The 18,811-nt window shown below is 40.0% G+C and overlaps 1 protein-coding gene and 1 long non-coding RNA gene across 7 annotated transcripts in view; one reads left to right on the forward strand and one right to left on the reverse strand.

Moving 5' to 3' along the window:
- Positions 1–18,811, forward strand: part of LOC129471619 (uncharacterized) — a 273,569-nt gene that overhangs the window by 228,789 nt on the left and 25,969 nt on the right. The window lies entirely within an intron of this gene.
- Positions 1–18,811, reverse strand: part of GRM7 (glutamate metabotropic receptor 7) — an 879,282-nt gene that overhangs the window by 86,065 nt on the left and 774,406 nt on the right. Inside the window, exon 9 of one of the 6 annotated variants that reach the window (XM_055260436.2) lies at positions 10,134–10,188. The exons of the other annotated variants lie outside the window; for them this stretch is intronic. Within the exon in view, the coding sequence (XP_055116411.1) occupies positions 10,171–10,188 (18 nt within the window). The 3' untranslated portion in view covers positions 10,134–10,170. Of the gene's footprint in view, positions 1–10,133; positions 10,189–18,811 lie in introns of those variants that run through there. 6 annotated transcript variants of the gene reach the window in all.

The following is an 18,811-nucleotide window of genomic DNA, read 5'->3' on the forward strand; positions in this document are numbered from 1 at the left end:
GCCACCGTTAAGAGAGTCCTCATGTAAGTGCATTGACTTCCCAGTGTAAGGGAAAGGGAAGAGAGGAAGGTAAGAAAAGGGGGTAAATTTCCAGTCTTCTTAGGTAGTAGAGCTGATCAGAAGTAAAATATAAGTGTGGGCCACCCCGTGTGATTATTTCCTAACACAGAATTGGGAGTTAAGTTATGGATAGTATTTCATAAGAACAAAAATTTGTGGCTACTATGCTTAACATTTACTATGCATGAGCCAGACACTGTGCTTTGTATAATGTACTTTATAGAGTAGCTAATTTCAGTGCTATGATATCAATCTCAGGTGATTCTCATTTTTTCAGATAGACCCATAGATTTAGAAGGTGGAACCAAGTTCACAGAGCTGATTAGTGGAGAAGCTGGGCTTCAAACCCAGAGCCTCCTAGTTCCAAAGCCTATGTCTTAAGCTCTTCACTGGACTGGAAACCGTCAAAGTAATAAAATAGAAGTGCTCTTTATGAAACAGTGCGGCAGTAGTAACAAATCCAGGAAGGACAGCTTCTGATTCCATTTGATACTTTATTAATTTAAGAAAAAAAGTTTCTAGGGCCATTCATTTATAAACAAAAGACAAAGTAAGGTAGAATGGTGATTGGTGTGGGTGATGCTTCAATTATAGAGATAGCACAGGGGCTAAAGATGTCACCCAACAGATGTGGGAGTGACAGATGAGGCTAGTTACACTGTGCTTTGTCATTATTATGTTGAGGAGGCAAGTTTACTGAAAGGACAAACTCATGTCCAGGTTCTGTGGCATTTTCACAGTATCAATTACCTTGAAATTACCTTGCAACTTATTTATGAATCCTCTCTACTTGCACAAAGGTCTTTTTCAAAGGTGTTTTGGAGGGGCTTGCCATAAGACTCTATGAGTTCAGAGAAAGAGACCAGAAATCAGCAATATACAGGAAGTGAGGGGAGAATTTGAAGAGGAACCTAAGGTGGGACAGCTATTAGCTATCGGCATTAGGGCATCATTATAAGTTTTCCAGCAAAAAATGAGAGAAGGAAGAAGTGCTGTCACATCAAGATGATTTAAGGAAGTGGGCAAGGGAGCAGTGGGGGTGCCAGCAGGATTTGGAAGCAGCACTGGTCTTAGAGCCCTGGCCCCATCTTCTAGGTGAGTTATTTGTCCTGTTTCTTTCTACGTCTGTAAAATGGGTGTAACTTTACCTACCTGCCTACTCCACAGAATCAAGGTGATGCTCAAAGGAGTCAGTATTTGTGAAAGCCCTGCTCTCAGGCAGGTTTTACTTGGCCAATGCAGTCTGTAAATTTGAATTTGAATGCCTTTCTTTGGAACATGCACCATCCACTTAATATTCAGTACTCATCTTGTTTTATATCCTGCTGCTTCAGGAATTTTAGCTTGTGGACTCAAAACCCTTGGTTTAATGAGACTAGCCAGCCATATAATATGAGCACATTAACCTGTTTACATCTGGTGGCCATGGAGAGACTTGAGGGGCAGGGGTTAGAGGCAGGCTGATTCTGGGGACTGGACTTTGAGATAGCCTAAAGCACTAGGCAAGAGTGGACATGAGGGTCTGAGGGCAGAAACAGACCTTCCTCAGAGAAATCCAGTGGGTTCTCAGATCTGTTACTTTGTGGATTTCACAAGTATCTGACCCTGGACCATATTTGAACATAATATTCCTACCTGGATCTCAACATCAGAATTACACATTTTCTGAAGACTAATAGAGAGGCTTTTAAAAAATTAGTAATAATAGTCATAAATGATGCCATTTATTGAGTGCTTGTCCTAAAAGCATTTAGGTAGAGAAAGAGAGGAGAAAGATGTAAAGAGAAAAAAAAAAAAAAAAAAATATATATATATATATATATAGTATGTTACAATGGAAAGTGCTATAGAATATAAGACAAAGCAGGCTAAGGAGATGCTGGAGGGCAGAGGAGTGGTTTGTGGTATTCAGTAAGAGTAGGAGTTCATTGCAAAGGGGAAATGTGGGCAATCATGTGGCGGTAAGATTGTTAGCCAGGTGGGGAGCTGGAAGCAGGACATTCCAGAGAGACACTATGGTTCAACAGGGATGCTGAGTTCAACCTGAACCAGGGATGTGCCTGATGTGCAAAACTCCGTTGTCCTGTGGTGAGGATGAAATAGGATCATAAATGCTACATACTTAGCCCTGGTCCTTGCCTTATGGAAAGGTTTCAAAAAGAATTAGAAGATGTTATGCATACAGCTGGTCTCAGAAAACACTCTAATTTTTAATGATCTGGGCCTTGTTGTCATCTTATAATTTCTATAAATTTACTGAAATGAGTTTTGCTTATTTTGACTGGTATGGCCAACCATAATGGGTGGTTTCAGTCAACTTAATTCCTTGTTAAAGCATATCCCTGCAAAAGAGCCACAGGGTGCAAACTGCAGGCTGGGTGGAGTCCCATCTAGGTTCAGCACTGAGTATTTCTGATGGCAAACAACAGCCTTGTGAAGGGAGCCATGTTTGTTCCCCTCACTGGACAAATGAGGAAACTGATGCTGACAGAGGTGAAGGGATTGACTTGCCCCACTAGAAAGCGGCAGAGCTAAGCAAACACACGTCTTCTACCCATGAGTCGATTTACTGAACAAATGCTCTTCACCGGGTACTGCTCTAAACCCACCCAAAGTGGCCCTCTCTTTCCTTCTGAGAACTTTCCCCATCCCTTCTCCCCTGCCCAGTCCTTGGCCTGAGCAACTGGATTCATGGAACATAAGTAGAATGACCACATGTCCCTTTTTGCCAGGAACGGTCCTGTTTTCACCCGTGTCTTGGCTTGATAAGTACTGGTTTCCCCCTTCACTCTCAAACGTGTACTAGTTTGGAGTACTAACTTCATAGTCATTCTGGATAAAATATCTGTATGCTATTCAGAACAAGCCAGCTGCCATTCACTGATTTGGTGCCTTGGTTTAAAGCATGGTTTGCTCAGGTAAATGTACTATCCTTCAGGAGTTAATGTTCCATTTTTTCCCCCCAAATGTTGATCAAAATGTCCTGTTAAGAACTTGTTCAATTCCAAAGGAATATGAGGTAGGAGAAGGCAGGGACAATATTCAAGATATCTGCCAGCCTTGCCAGGGGCTGAGAGCTTCAGCTGTATGTGTGCAGCTAGGCTTGGCTGGGGGAAGGAAAAAGTTCCACTCCCCATCTCCAATCTTTCTCCTACTGGCTGGAGCTTTTTGCTATGGACTTGCCATTGGACCCCATCCATTAAGCTTCCTCCTGTCTATGAATTGCTATTTCTTCTGCAGAATGAGGGATGGGACTCTTATCTCAAAACCCCACAGTGCTGCGTACTTGCAATTGCAGGAAGACAGAGGTGAGGACCTCTTTGGGCCAAATGTTGAGATTTAGTTGAAATTTCCTCTATGGAACTGAGCAGCAATTCTTCTCACAAAGCCAGGACTGAGGATTCTTTGCCAAGGAGATATAATGAGATGTATGTAAATAGCTCTCCCCTTCTTGTTCTTTCTGCCTTCAGCCTCCTCAATTATAGAGCAAGAGCTTTGCCAGTTTGCCCGAGTTCTAGAAATTTACCTCTTCGGTCCAGCAAAACAGGCATTAAGAAGCCTATAAATAATCATCTTATTCTCACATCTCTGCAACAGCAGGGAGGCTGGTACTGCAAACAAATGAATTGGCAGTTCATAGACAACTCAAATGAATATTGAAAGAGGAAGCTTACAGGATGCATTTGGAAGTAAAAGCAGCACTTTTTTTTTTCCCCAAGGAGGATCAAAAGCAATTCCCCTTCACTCCCACCTATCTTGTGCCTTTAATTCTTTTCCCAGGATAAGGTCCACAGCTCGGTTTCTCTCTTTGAGATGCTGATGCTAAACATGAGAAAGGAGAAAGAAACCCTTTGGGTCCCTGAACTCTGGGATCCTGTCAGTTATCAGGAGAAGACGTGAACTCTATAAACACCCTGTGCTATTTAAGCTTCATGTGTTGAATAAGAAAGAGGCTGCTTTCTTTCCCCACAATTTTCCTTCAAATCAAAAAATTACAGTCAGAGCTGGGGTTTGGGGGTAGGATCAGGAGGCAGTCTTCATGATTTTTCATTAGTGCCCTCACTATAATGTTTTAAGAAGCCTCTGCCTCTTCCTTTTTTAAAGTGAGGCAAGTCGGACACGGTGGCTCATGCCTGTAATCTCAGCTACTCAGGAGGCTGAGGCAGGAGAATCTCCTGGAGCCAGGAGGCTGAGGTTGCAGTCAGCCGAGATTGTGCCACTGCACTCCAGCCTGGGCAACAGAGGGAGACTCCATCTCTAAATAAATAAATAAAAGCAAAATATTGTTATGGACTTTGAATTTTGTCAATCTATTCCTAGAAAATGACTTTTGCTTGCCCTCTGTAGACAGAAAGTAACGCCACACTTCATAGTGCTATTGTAATCAATAATTAACCTCATCTGAAACAGAATTAGAACCAGAGACTCAACAGCTAACAGAATTCCTTCTGCAAGGTAAATTAAAAAACCAAGGCAACACTTTTTTAGCTTTTTAACCAGCAGCAAGAATTATTTAGAAACTTCCATTTGGCCTGACACAAAGTACCATCTTTTTGGAATAGTAACTAGTAGTGGGTTCTGTACACAGTGGCTTATACACAGCATCTCACTTAATTCCTGCACAGCATAAAAGATGGGTAGATGGGTACCATTATTATCACCAGGGTTCAGTTCAGAAAGGGAGGCTCAGAGGACTTACATCCTCATTCAAGGCTATAAAGCTGGGAAGGGGCAGAGCCAGAATTCATACCTGAGAGTGTTTTCACTCTGTAGCTCATGGGCTTATAGCAAGCAAGCTTTTGAGAAACACTAATGTTACTTAATAGCATTGACCTCGAAACAGCATTAAGTCATTTTTTAAATCACCATATTTTCCTTGCGTAGGATAAAAGGTTTTCTTCCTTTGCTGAATAAGCTGGACATCTAGACACAAGTATTGAAATACAAATAATGTAGAAAAGAACATAAAAACAAATAAGTCACCCTATAATTAAATCCTCAGATTCTCCATTTGAAGCCTAGATAATGATGTACTGTAATTATTATAAAAATAACAATCTATTATCACCACTATGAAATTAGCTGTTATTACCGAACTCATATTGGCTTAGAACATCTCTTCTTGTTAAAGAAGTACCCCCCCTGCCCCGCCCAAACCTGTTTCCTATTTTTTTTTCCTTTTACCAGCAGTAGAAATAAATTTGGGTGGAAAATTATATAGGCCATGTTATATGATTAGGAATAGTTTTAGGGAGGAGGATGGTAAATAGTTGAATTCAGCCAACAATCATTCTTTACCTAAATATCAATAAATCCCCCGCCAAAAGACAAAGGGACTGTGTTACAAATGTGATGGTGTAAAAATAGTCAACTCATGCAGGTTAGCAAGGGGGTATGTGTGACACTGTAATATATATCAATTTTATTCGTGTATCTCTGCCACACTGAACCACTGAGCAAAAACAACAACAACGACAAAATATCCCAAGAGACAAAAATAACCGCTATCAACAAGAAGTCAAGAAATTTAATTTTTTTTGAAACCTTCATCAAAATGGTTTATTTTACCATCCTGGCTGAATGAAACATACAGTACACTTAAAGGAAATCTGAATTTCAGCTGGGTGTGGTGGCTCACACCTGTAATCCCAGCACTTTGGGAGGCCAAGGCGGGAGGATCACGAGGTCAGGAGATCCAGACTATCCTGGCTAACATGGTGAAACCCCGTCTCTACTAAAAATACAAAAAATTAGCCAGGCATGGTGGCGGGTGCCTGTAGTCCCAGCTACTTGGGAGGCTGGGGCAGGAGAATGGAGTGAACCCAGGAGGCGGAGCTTGCAGTCAGCCTAGATGGCACCATTGCACTCCAGCCTGGGCAACAGAGCGAGACTCCGTCTCAAAAAAAAAAAAGAAAATCTGAATTTCATCTGAGGCTGTCGTTTTCCCTGTGGCATGAACTTGGTACTATCTGGCAGGCACACAGTGCTAAGGGGCCTGGGGGAAAACAATGAGTGCTTCCTTCAGTTTGTTCCTTTAACCAAAGTCTCAGGCCACTCTGACTGAATTGTAGAAGACAATGGCCTGAATATTAGCAAGCGGAACTTGACTAAATCCACTAGTCAAAAGGAACACCACAATGTCTGACTTTTGCCAAGTCCTAGAAGACCTATTTTTGTAGTCTTACCATGGCTGTCACCTTGGAAGACAGCACACTTTATGTAATCTTTGGCTTCGCTGCATCTGAAGACCTTTTGATATTTTCACATTAGACTTCTCTGCCCAGGTCCTAGGGGAAGTTGGCCTCTTCTTGACCCTTTTATTTATTTTTTTCTTTTTGAGACAGAGTCTCACTCTGTCACCCAAGCTGGAGTGCAGTGGTGCAATTTCAGCTCACTGCAGCCTCCACCTCCTAGGTTCAAGCAATTCTCCTGCCTCAGCCTCCTGAGTAGCTGAGGTTACAGGCACCTGCCACCATGCCCGGCTAACTTTTTGTATTGTTTAGTAGAGATGGGGTTTTACTATGTTAGCCAGGCTGGTCTCAAACTCCTGACCTCAGGTGATCCGCCTGCCTCAGCGTCCTAAAGTGCTAGGATTACAGACATGAGCCACTGCACCCAGCCTTGATCCTTCTTGTGTCCCAGATCTTCAAGTCTTGCTTTGATTATCAAGATGTTTTTTATTTTCCTTCCCCTTCATGGCCAATTTTTTTTCTTTAAAAATCATTAAAAAAAACACAAAACTATTTATAGCACTAATTAAAATAATAGCCATATTAAGAGAAAGAAGTTAAGGGGTACTCATTTCTTTCTCAGGATCTTTTTTGGGAGCCCCCAAAACTCTTAAAGAAGAATGAAAGCTTTAGATACTGCTCTGGAAGTCACCGCCACACAAATAAGTTGTGTCCTAGTTTACATCTAGGGCCTCTACTGAGCACTGGGGGCGTTGTTGTAAAATACAGTTAGGCCAAGTGAGCTTCAAAGGCAAAAAAACTCTTCTGTGGTGGAAATACTCTGTTTGTAGGGCTATGTAAAAACAAACAACAACAATGAAAATACAGATAATATTAATAATGGAAATGGATAGCATCTCAAGTAGACTTGGGCACTTTTTATTTTCTTTCCTGCTAACCTCAAATCCATTTCTCCTTTGGTCTACCCCATCTCTTTAAAAAGCAAGATCATCTGCTCAAGTGACTCTTTCCATCCTCCATTCCTGTCCCTACCCCTAGCCTGTAGCACATTTGTTGTTTGTTGACTGTTGATTCCAAATCCACATCTCTTGAGTCTGTCTGCTTAACCTTCACTGCCACCATCGCTTGTCACCTAGAAGACTCCTAGTGGTCTCCATTATTACTCTTGTCCCCTCTATAATTCAGAGTGATTTTTTTCTTTCTTTAAATAAAATTATGTAGCCCTCATACTTCCAACTCTCTATTGGCTTTCTATTGTATTTGCCTTAAATTCCAACCTCCTCAATATAGTCCACGTTGCTTCTGCACAATCTGACCTTAGCCTCTTCGGGTGCCCTCATTCCTGCCCTGTCCTAGTATACCAGCCTCCTTGTAGTTTCTTCAACAATTCAGTCCCTTTCCCAGTTGAGTTAGTTGGTCAAGGTAAATGTGTTTCATTTACGGGCAAGGTGGGCTACAGCAAAAAAGAAAGCTGCTTTCTCAGGAATGGGAAGAAAAGGGAAGTGTCTGTACCCATTCTTTGTAAGAGCAAGACAGGGGCCACGGTGAAGCTAACCAAAGAGAAAGCCAGAGTTAAGCTCTAATTCTTTGGTTTGGAAGCATGAGGAAAAAGAGGTTTTCCAGGCTAATTCTTACTGGCTGAGTGTCCACACCCACATCCTCATACCCACATGAGTTCTTTCCTTCCATCTATGTAATCATCCATTATCTATTTAGCAAATTTCATCAAGCATGGACTATGGGCCAGCAGGATAAAATGCCAAGGGAACATTATTAGGACAGAATGGATACAAACAGATTGAACTTTGACCCTTGACCCAGTTCACCTCTACAAGTGTACCTGGTAACGTAGCCTTGTGACACAGACCCTTTTCCTGCCTCAGCCCCTGAGAATGACCTCAAGAATACAGACTTTACATGGCTCCCTGAGGAAATGCTATTCTGATTAATGAAACAGCCCAGCTGTGGAATTACTTCTTTTAGACTAGGAAAGTGTTTTTTGGCCTGAAGAGGAATTGCAATCCAGAACCATTCATTATCATCAAAGATGCTAACTCCATCCTCCAACTTCTCATACATGCACACATATACATATAACCTTCCCCCCAAAATCACCATGAAGCACAGGAAGGTCTGTGGCTGTCCTTTTTTGGACATGAGAAACCAGGCAAAAGCTGTTGACAAAAAATTACAAGCATATCTTTGGGCCTATGCGTACTGCATGGCACTAACAAGGACCATCAAGAAGTTCAATATTGGACCTGACAGGACTAACTGCACCATGATGGCTTAAAAATTGACTGTGGTCAGCCGGGCGTGGCGGCTCATGCCTCTAATCCAAGCACTTTGGGAGGCTGAGGCAGGTGGATCATCAGGTCAGGAGTTCGAGACCAGCCTGACCAACATGGTGAAACCCCCCTCTACTAAAAATACAAAAAAATTAGCCGGGTGTGGTGGCATGCACCTATAATCCCAACTACTCAGGAGGCTGAGGCAGGATAATTGCTTGAACCTGGGAGGCAGAGGTTGCAGTGAGCCAAGATTGTGCCACTGTACTCCAGCCTGGGCAACAGAGGGAGACTCCATCTCAAAAAAAAAAAAATAATAATAATAACAATAATAATTGACTGTGGTCTACCCAGGCATACACATTAGAAGAAGGGAAAAAACCAGTGTGACCGCCATGGTGCATGGACTCTGCATGGACACAAGACTTCTCTTTTGCATTAGATCGTGAACTGCTCATTAGATTTAAGTTCAAAACCAAGAGAAAGAGAAATGAAGAGATGTAATACTCTGATAGATCTTTAAACTTGTTACTGAGGGCTTAGCAAAAAGTCCTTCTGATTAAAACAACCAAACAGATGCTCCCCAAGTAATGACAAAATAAAATAGCTTATTTATGCAAGGACTGGGTGTGATAAATTCTGTCTCAGTGTACTCCCAGGAGACTTTGGACATGGAAAGGAAAATTGGGGTCAGATTGGGGAAGATGACCACCTGTGGGGGCTAAATGCAAAGGCTGATAGCTCAGTCATAAACGGGTCCACAAGAGCTTATTTTCAACACTTTCTCCCAGTAGCACACAGAACCACACTGCTGCTTCCAACACTGCACTCCAGGAGCCAAGTTAAGATTTTCTGTCTTATGACTCTGTGGCTCAGAGAGATTAGCTTGTCAATTAGGTTTGGTGGGTCTAGGGAGATAGGGAATGTAGGCTTTTTTCTTTTCTTTTCTTTTTTTTTTTTTTTGAGATGGAGTCTTGCTCTGTCACCCAGGCTGGAGTGCAGTGGGGTGACCTCGGCTCACTGCAACCTCTGCCTCCTGGGTTCAAGTGATTCTCAAGCCTTAGCCTCCCGAGTAGCCGGAATTACAGGCACGCACCACCACACCCAGCTAATTTTTGTATTTTTAGTAGTGACGGGGTTTCACCATGTTGGCCAGGATGGTCTCAATCTCCTGACCTTGTGATCTGCCCGCCTCGGCCTCCCAAAGTGCTGGGATTACAGGTGTGAGCCACTGTGCCCAGCCAATTGACAGTAGAAAATTCAGCTTCTTTGAAGTTTGCTTTCCATGGTCTCTTTGATCCATCTACCTCAGTTTAGGAAAATGTGAGGTACAGGGAAGTAATTAGTGGTTTCTGAGGCAAGGTCTCAGTTATTCCTCCTGTCTAGTGGTAGGCAAGGCTCATTTTGGGGAAAATGGGCAGGACGGCCAGAGCTTTCAGGTAGGGATGTGAAACCTAGTTCTTTTCCATCTCCTGTTTGCATGCTCAACACACAAGCTGAAAGGACATCTGCGGAAAGATGTTCCTGGTCAACTGGTCAACGAAGCTCCAAGGGCAGTCTGTGAGTCTCAGTGGAGAACCAGACAGGAGGCTGATGGGCAGGGAGGCTCCACTAGGACCAAGCAGAGGTCTCTATGCTCTGGTCCTGACCTGGAAATGGAGAGTGAAGTCAATGCAGAATTTATGTAGATTGTCCAGACAGTCTGGATAATTGTCCCTAAGACTGTAGATTATCAAAGTCTTGGGGACAACTTTCCAGATAAAGTTGGCCTTAAAAATCTATATGGAAAAATCCAGATAATTGAAGCTAAAAATTTTTCTATGGTAATTTGTCAGGATAATGGTTCACATTCTTATTTTCCCCAGCTAACATTCCCAGGACTACCCTTTCAAAGACTGAGAAGTGAGATACCATGTTACAGTCTTCAGCATGGTGAGGAATAAAGATTGAGGAATAACATTTTTTCCTTATTTTCTGCATCTTTTAATATTCTAAGAACTTATCTGGGAGGGAATTGAATTATTTAAGTAACTTGACAGAACAAAGAAAAATCATGTTACTCTCTAACATAATATACATCAAATGGCAACCAGGAGATAACTGAGGAATTAGGCCTGTGCTGTTAAAGCTAACTGTTTCTGCAAATTATATTATCAGAAGGTCTGTGGTTGCAGAAATATGTTTGTGCATGTCCACACCTTCCTCTCCATTCTTTTTTGTGTTCTTTTGGCATCTTGTTAATCACACACTTTAAATCATGCCATATATATATATGTGTATATATATATAGACACACACATATATATACATATATATGTACATACATATATATATATACACACACAACAATATGCACAGTGTTTTAAAAATTGTGGATAAATGACAAGGTAAATATATATGTATATATAAAATATGTACATATTTTATATATGGTGTGTGTGTGTGCATATATATATATATATATATATATGGTGCACACACATACATACACAATCTGATTATTTGCTCTTCAAAACCACATGTAGAAAAGCAAGACCATGGAATGGCCCAGCCCCTTAGATAACCATTATTCATATCTCATATACAAAAGACATGTTAAGGGAAAGAACATACTGCTTCTACTGTGAATGGGTAAATGGGTTTTAGAAAGAAATATCCTCCTTTCTCTCCTCCTCCACATGTAAAACACTTAGGCACTGTGGGACAATAATTCTGATGATGATAATGATATTAATAACCTCTTATTTGGATGCTTGATGATTTATAAAGTGCTTTTTACTGACATTGTCTCTGACCCCTGCCACACAATCCTGTATGGTAGGTGTTATTAGCCTCATTTGAAAGTTAAAAGAAATAAAAAGCAAAGATTTAAGATAGAGTCCCTAACCTGTTGGCCCGTGGACAGCTTCTGACCTATACAACAATATGCATAGTGTTTTAAAAATTGTGGATAAATGACTAGCATTTTAAAGTCTCAACTTTTTATGTAAAACTCTGGATTTCCAACTTCTCTTTAGAATTCTCAAGGCCTGGCCACCTTTATTTTAGAGCAATGACTCTTTTAAAGCAGGGCATGAGTACTTCAGTTTTCCAGAATCCCACTGTGCCCTATCGCCAATGAGTGCCCTGTTTTGTTTTTTTTGTTTGTTTGTTTTTCACTGGGCTCCCTGCCTAGCCCTTGTGGATACTGAAGTTGCAACCAATTCTCAGAAAGTGTAAGAAATATGCTTAAGATCATGCAGCCAATAAATGGCAGAAGGAGAAATTGAAGCCAGAGCTCTGGTACCAGGCTTCTGTCTCTGACAGTGGCTCTCAAAGAGAATGACTTGAATTGGATGCTGAAATCCCAAGTATGAGGTATAGGGATCTGCATGTTGAACAATCACCCAGAACGTCATGTGATTAAAATCCTTGCAGTCTGTGACAAACTGCAAGAAGCCTCATCCTAAGGACTCAGGAGACTTGGGAATCTCCTTGATTCTCTTACTAAACTAGCCTGTCTCAGTACTGAATCATCAAGTATTTGGGCACTTACAGAGTTCTGTGTTCTCTGCTTGTGGATAATAATTGTTAGGGACCGTAGATCCATTCATGATCTATAAAATGAGTGCATACCATGTGCTCATTTATTTTCATGTTCTTATACATGAGAAACAGATTTTTCTCATTTATTCATCAAATATTTACTGAATGTCTACCTTGTAATTTGCATTATGTTTGGCTATGAGGATCAACATGCCAGTTAATACGTGATTGTTTAATTGAGTTCTCCAACTAATAAATTCAAGTGAGACTGAGCTGTTGGCCTGGATTACCCCAAAAGTACTTTGATACTTAACTTATATTGGTAAGCACAGCCTTATTTAGAGCATGCATGGAATTTGCATGGTTAATACAGTCCTATGATCTTATTTCTTTCCTGGTGGCCACTGTATTTAGACTTACTTGACCAAATGTCTTTTACAAAAGCAATTTAAGTATTTCATTTTCTAGACAATGCATGATGAAAGCAGGAACCCACCCAAAACACCAGATTTTAACCATCAATATTTCATTTGTATGAGATTGAGAATAGTTGAAATATTTTGTCGATGAGAGTGCACAATATGCATGTCTAAATTATGTCTTACCTCTCCCTCTACCACTTTTTTTTTGAGGTTCTTAGGAAAATCAAAGGCAAATACAAACTCTACCCCTCTCTAAAGTTTTGAAAGTTGACTAAGTATTTGCTACTCAAAATGTAGTCCCAGGACAAGGTATGTTGGTAGCTCCTGGAAGTTTGCTAGGAATATAGATTCCTAGGCAAAAATGTACATTTACCAAGACTCCCAGATAATTTCTATGTACACTAAAGTCAGAAAAGCAAGCCTTGGGTTAAGTTCCTTGTTAACAGTTCACTAGATGTGGTTATTTTGGTACATAGCCTTATTTTATAAGGACTTTTAGATGCAGAAAAGCTACGCAGTAGGAAATAGGTGGTACAATGGATGTACACACTGAACTGTCTGGAATATGTTTATTTTTTTTTAATGACTGTTTTCCCCATCTTGATTTCAAAGTAAACGTGGTAGGAGAGTGTGAGCTCATAGAAAATACCAAAACAAAACAAAATGACAATGTAGAAAATGTGATCTTAAGAATTTATATGGATTTCTTATGTATTAGACATTAAGTCCTTGTCTTTTGTATGTATTTCCAGTATTGTCCCTGTTTTCGTTTTGTTTGTAATGTTTATCAGAATTTCATGTTGTTATGTAGTCACATCATTGGGCATTATTTTCTTTATTATCTCTTCTTTTGCTTTTAAGATCAATAATTATTAGCCTTGGCTGTACATTGGAATCATCTGGGAGCTTTGAAAACCATTGATGCTTGGATTCTCCCCATTCTCTCCTCCCCTGGACATCCCAATTTGATTAATTTGGTGTCCTACATGGGTATCAAGATTTTCAAATGTTCCCAAAGTGATGCTATTGTGCCACCAGGGTTAAAAACCACTGCCCTAGAAAGTCCTTCTCTATAGCAAGATCAGATAATATTCAGCCACAAGTGCTTCTAAATATTCCATGGTTTTATTCTTCACCTGCTTCTTAGTTTGTTATATAATACGAATTTGGATTAAACCCAGGACACATTTGAATAATATATTGTCAGTTCTTCTTCCTGTCTGTAATTCCTATTTTATCTTTTCCTTTTAGTTCCAGCAGATAATTGGTCTCAAAATTAAATTTCAGATAACTTATTACTACAATGGCAGAGGGTCAGAAAGTAACATTCCAGAAGTAAAAAGTTCTAGAGATTTCTGGAGTCAGAGTTTTTGGAAGAAGTAGGAAGAAACTGAGTTTACTGCTTCATTTGCAAACAATCACTAGGAAATTTTTCCTTTCACTGACTAAATTGGTTAATGATTAATTTATTCAGTTTAGATTGAGTCAACAACCATCTTAACAATAATCACCAGAGAGATAAAGTGGAAACTTCCGGGCTCTAAAACTTTACTCTTTAACAGTTGCTCTATAATTATGACTCCTCTACTGAGTGGTTTGTGAATGGACAAAACAGCTGTCAGAGGCAGACATATCTAGTGGTTAGTCATTGTCATGGCTTAGTTGAAAGTCAGAGGTCTTGACATTGCATTATATAGTCTTGACTTCAGTTAGGAGACAAAGCAATTTGTCCTTTACCCAAAAATGCAGATGATATCACTCCAGAAAGCTTCACATCATTTTCATGACTTTTATAGGTTTTCAAGTCCCATTAGATTGCCACTCAGTTCTAAGACTTTACAAGCTTAAAGTACCAGGCTATAGCTATTGCTATAAATAGTATTTCTCAGACTTAGATTCTCTTTACACACAAACTCAAAGAGAAAATGGAATATATTTTCCTTCTATATGCTTGACTGGCATCATTCAGATTTTAAATTTTCAACATGGATCACATTCCATTATTATTGGAGAACAAGTAGAATTTTTGACATTTTAGTTTAAAATTTGTGCTTATAAAATCCACAGAATTCAGAGCATGGTAACCAATTCCAGGCATGTGGCATGTCAAAATGCAGAATTTCATCACACAAGGCACTGAGCCTTTGCTATTAATTCTCACAGAATGTAAAGTGCCATAGATATTGCACTGTCTTTCTCTTCACTTGCTCAATAAACCCTCATTGCTATAGAACATCTCTCTGAGTAGCATGTAGTTTTACACAGATCATGCTATCTTGCTTCCATGTGATCTTTTTAGCTGAAGTCATCTAGTGAGCTAAGAATGAAATTGATCATTTGCCCAAGATACGTTGGTCATCAACTGTATGTAAAACCCTGTGTAGTGCATTGTGGGGGACAGGAAGATAAATTGGTGTGGAACCTTGCCCAAAAGAGGTCATTTGTTAGGCAAGGATGTCTTATAAAATGTGGAAACAAAGCATTTCAGGAGTACAGGGCTGTATATATATATATATATATATATATATATTATGACAAGATTGAATCTCAAAAAATAAATTGAGTATAATTACACAGACACAAAAGAGTATATACTGTATGATTTCATTCATATGATGTTCAAGCACAAACAGAACTAATCTGTGATGATCAAATTGGAATAATAGTTATCTGAAGATGGGTCCTGACTAGAAAGGGACATAAAAAACTTTCTGAGTGATGGAAATCTATATCTTGTTATGGGCAACAGTTACATAAGTGTACACATTTGTCAAAATGTATCCCAAACACATTTAAGACTTGTACATTTCACTGCTTTATGACATATATAAAAATAAAATATATGTATACTGCATACATATATTACATGTATTTTTCATTAGTGATGCTACATATCACTAATTTACATCATAATCATACATCACTAATTTAAAAAGGTAGTAGGAGTTTAAAGGAAGGAGAAATTTTAGGGAAAGTTCTGAAGACTTAAATAAGTGATAATATTAAAATAGGCCTTGAAGAGTGAATAACACTTAATAAAGAACAGATCTATGGGAAGAAAGAAAACAAACTAGAGAGTGTTCACCGAAGGGTCAATAACTCTGTAAGCCTTGCACTTTCAGGGCAGTTGTGAAAGGAAATACTTGCAATATATTAATGGGAGAGATGGAAGGGCAGCTTGGGGAATTAATTACACTTAGATCATCAGGTAAATGGGAGCCAGTAAATGTTTTTGGGTAAGGGAGAAGTGTGGTTGCAGCTGTGTTTGGGCAAGATGGGTCTGGCCACACTGTGTCCACAGATACAGAGAGAGAGGGGAGTGACAGAAATGTATTAAACTCTAGAGAGGTGCTGGAGTTTCTAAAGAAGCAAAATTGGTGCTGGACATATCGAATGATAGTGGAGAAATGGGGAGATGTAACACATTTAATACACACCATGTAGGGTTGTCTTGGAGTTGTCTGGATGTTGGAAGTGAGGGAGACAGAGGTGGAAGGTTTTAAGTTTGGCTGTCAAGAGGGGGTCAGCAGATTAGGAAATTCAATGGAAAATAATAACAGGTCTATGAGAGGGTGTTGGACATCCCAAATTAGAGGAAAACCTGGGAAGACAAGCACATTTTGGACACATATTCAACAGCTGACAAAGCTGAGAAGCTGAGACTGAAAGCTTTTGGGAGGTTCTGCCAAATCATTAGCTCTCTCTTCCCCTTGATTTCTCTTGACTTCCAATCCTTGACTGAGCCTTTAGATACAACTAATGCAGGGAGCACACAATAGTGGTGTCTTTGTTTCCACATTGTCTTCCTTGTGCTTTGATCCCTGTTGATATTATGACCATCTTTAAAACTCTTCAGAGCAATGCAAATGTTTCTTCTAAGAGCATACCCTGAAATGGCCTTCCATTTGGATTATGGCAACAGCCCAAACTCATGGCAACAGCATGCCAATTTCAGAAAAAATACGGACATATCCAAACACTAGATACATTTTTCATTCAGAAACAAAAGAGGTGATCTTACAGGAAGGCGTTGTTGTATTAGGGTGAGTGGGTGTGACTGACAGTAGGAATGTGGAGACCTTAGTGGGCATCCCACTTTTATTATCATCAAACTGGATCTTGAGCAATCTTTTACAGTCAATGATTTAGCTTCCTTTTTCATAAAAGGGGATACTGATGTCTTCCTTAGAGAGTTATTTTGAGTATCAAGTAAATTAATTGATGTCAAAATGCATTGCAAACTGTAAATTACGGAGTAAAATTGAATAGTGGGTATTCTGTTTTATAATGATGCAGTCCTTATATGTTATGGAGCTTCTACTTTCATCATTGGATGCATTCCCAGGACATTTCAAAGACAGATTAATCTTTGCAAAGATTAATTTATGATTCTGGAACTTGACCTTACCCTCCCCTCAAACACCGTGGGCCTATTAAAGGAAGTGTGGAAATAAATGAGGAAGAAGTAGGTAATTGTTGAACTCATAACCCAGGAAGATTTTCTTTCTCCTGGATTCTTATCTGGTGTCTCAATTCTCTTGGATATGCCAGAGAGAAATTATAGAAATTATAGAACTTTGCTCAAGGGAATACTCAGTACCTGGACACTGCCGTTCCTGTTGTGGGCAAACACAGCTTACTGAGTCTGCTGAAATGGATGTCAGAATTGTCAGATCAGATTCTGTGACTGCTGCCTGTGACTAAAGAATGCCGAAGAGGTTCCTGTGGGAGAGGCTGCTCAGAAACACAGCCTGCCAGTCTGTGTCTTTGCATTTCACTGCTAATATTGCACTAGCTGTTGCTGTCATTCTTGCATCGAGTTCACATGACTCAGTGACAGGGCAACACCATTGTTCAGGTTGACCAACCTGTCACTACAGCCAGTGGTCTGCCATGAGCATGTCCCCAGGTAGGTGTGTTTGTGTAAAATGACTCCAAATCATGTTTCAAACAGATGTGCCTCCTCTTTACCTAACAGGCGATAGGCTCCTGCAAAGCCATGTTGGAGAGAATTTCTGTAAACCAAATTTTATTTTTCCATTGATTTCTTCTGGAAATTTAGGAAGGCTTCGTGTCTGATGGATTTTTTAATAGAGGGTTGTCCCTGGCATCTCAGAATTGTGATCCGTCCTGAATGACAACAACAAAAACGTCATTTGTTCTTTTGACCTCAATGGCTGGCTTGACGTGATTCATTCTTTTGTAAGGAAACATATGATCAAGCCACCTTCTAATACACATCTTTCAGGAGTTTGGATGCTGTTTAAAGTGAGCATGGTGGCTTATGTCTAAAGTCCCAACACTTTGTGAGGCCAACAAGGGGGGATCATTTGACCCCAGGAATTTAAGGTTATAGTGAGCTATGATTGTGCTACTGCACTCTAGCCTGGGTGACAGTATGAGACTTTGTCTCTAAAATTAAATAAGTAAATAAAAAATAAAGGGGACATGTCTGCAAATTTTCTTCTTCCTAATTGCAACATCTCCCCATGCATTTCTACCAACTACTCTTTTAAAAAATGGGGCAAACATTTAGAATGCCTCAAATCATCTGGAGTATTCTCATGCCATGACCACGAAGTTAAAGGCTATTTCCATAATAAAGAGGGAAGACCATTTCAGGGTGTGCTTTTTGAGGAAATAATTGCATCGTATGGAAACCACTGATGTCACTAAACAGAATGCCTGGTGTTTTTATAATTTGCCAGTAACCCTGACAGGTGGGCAACATGAGACGGGGCTTGTCATTTTGCCACCATGCAACATTGAATCTTGGGCACTGAGAGTTTTGGGCATGATCAGTTAGGGCATGAGCTGAGCTTTTACCCAGCACTCAAAACACTACAACCCTAGGGTTATCTCTGCATCTACACCCACTTGCTTTATGGGGAAGAATTTCACACTACAGAAGTGCCTGTGGTCAGAGGATTCTCTAAAGCATCTGAACATTTCTGTCTTGAATGCCAATGATCAATTACATTTTTAAAATAAAAATTCTTGAATAAGATTTATAGGAACCTGCATGGTCTATCTCCCAAGTCACTTTCCTGATGTAGACTAATAGAACTCTCCTTATTATGTGACCCTTGGAATTTTTCTACCATGTTCTCATGGAATTATTCTCAACAAATGTTCTTGTAACTTTAGAGTGAATATGTACTCATTTTTCAAACAATGACAGTGTGTGTCCAGGCACCATTAGATGCTCAGGAAAATAAATAGGACAGAGGCCCTGTCTTCATTTAGTCCGGTTGGGGAAGATAACAAGAACAGTCATTGCTGCGTCTCCATTATCTTACAATGATTCAGGGAAAGCCTGAGAACT

Source organism: Symphalangus syndactylus, chromosome 21 (assembly GCF_028878055.3).
Source record: "Symphalangus syndactylus isolate Jambi chromosome 21, NHGRI_mSymSyn1-v2.1_pri, whole genome shotgun sequence".
In the NCBI taxonomy this organism is placed as follows: Eukaryota; Metazoa; Chordata; class Mammalia; order Primates; family Hylobatidae; genus Symphalangus; species Symphalangus syndactylus.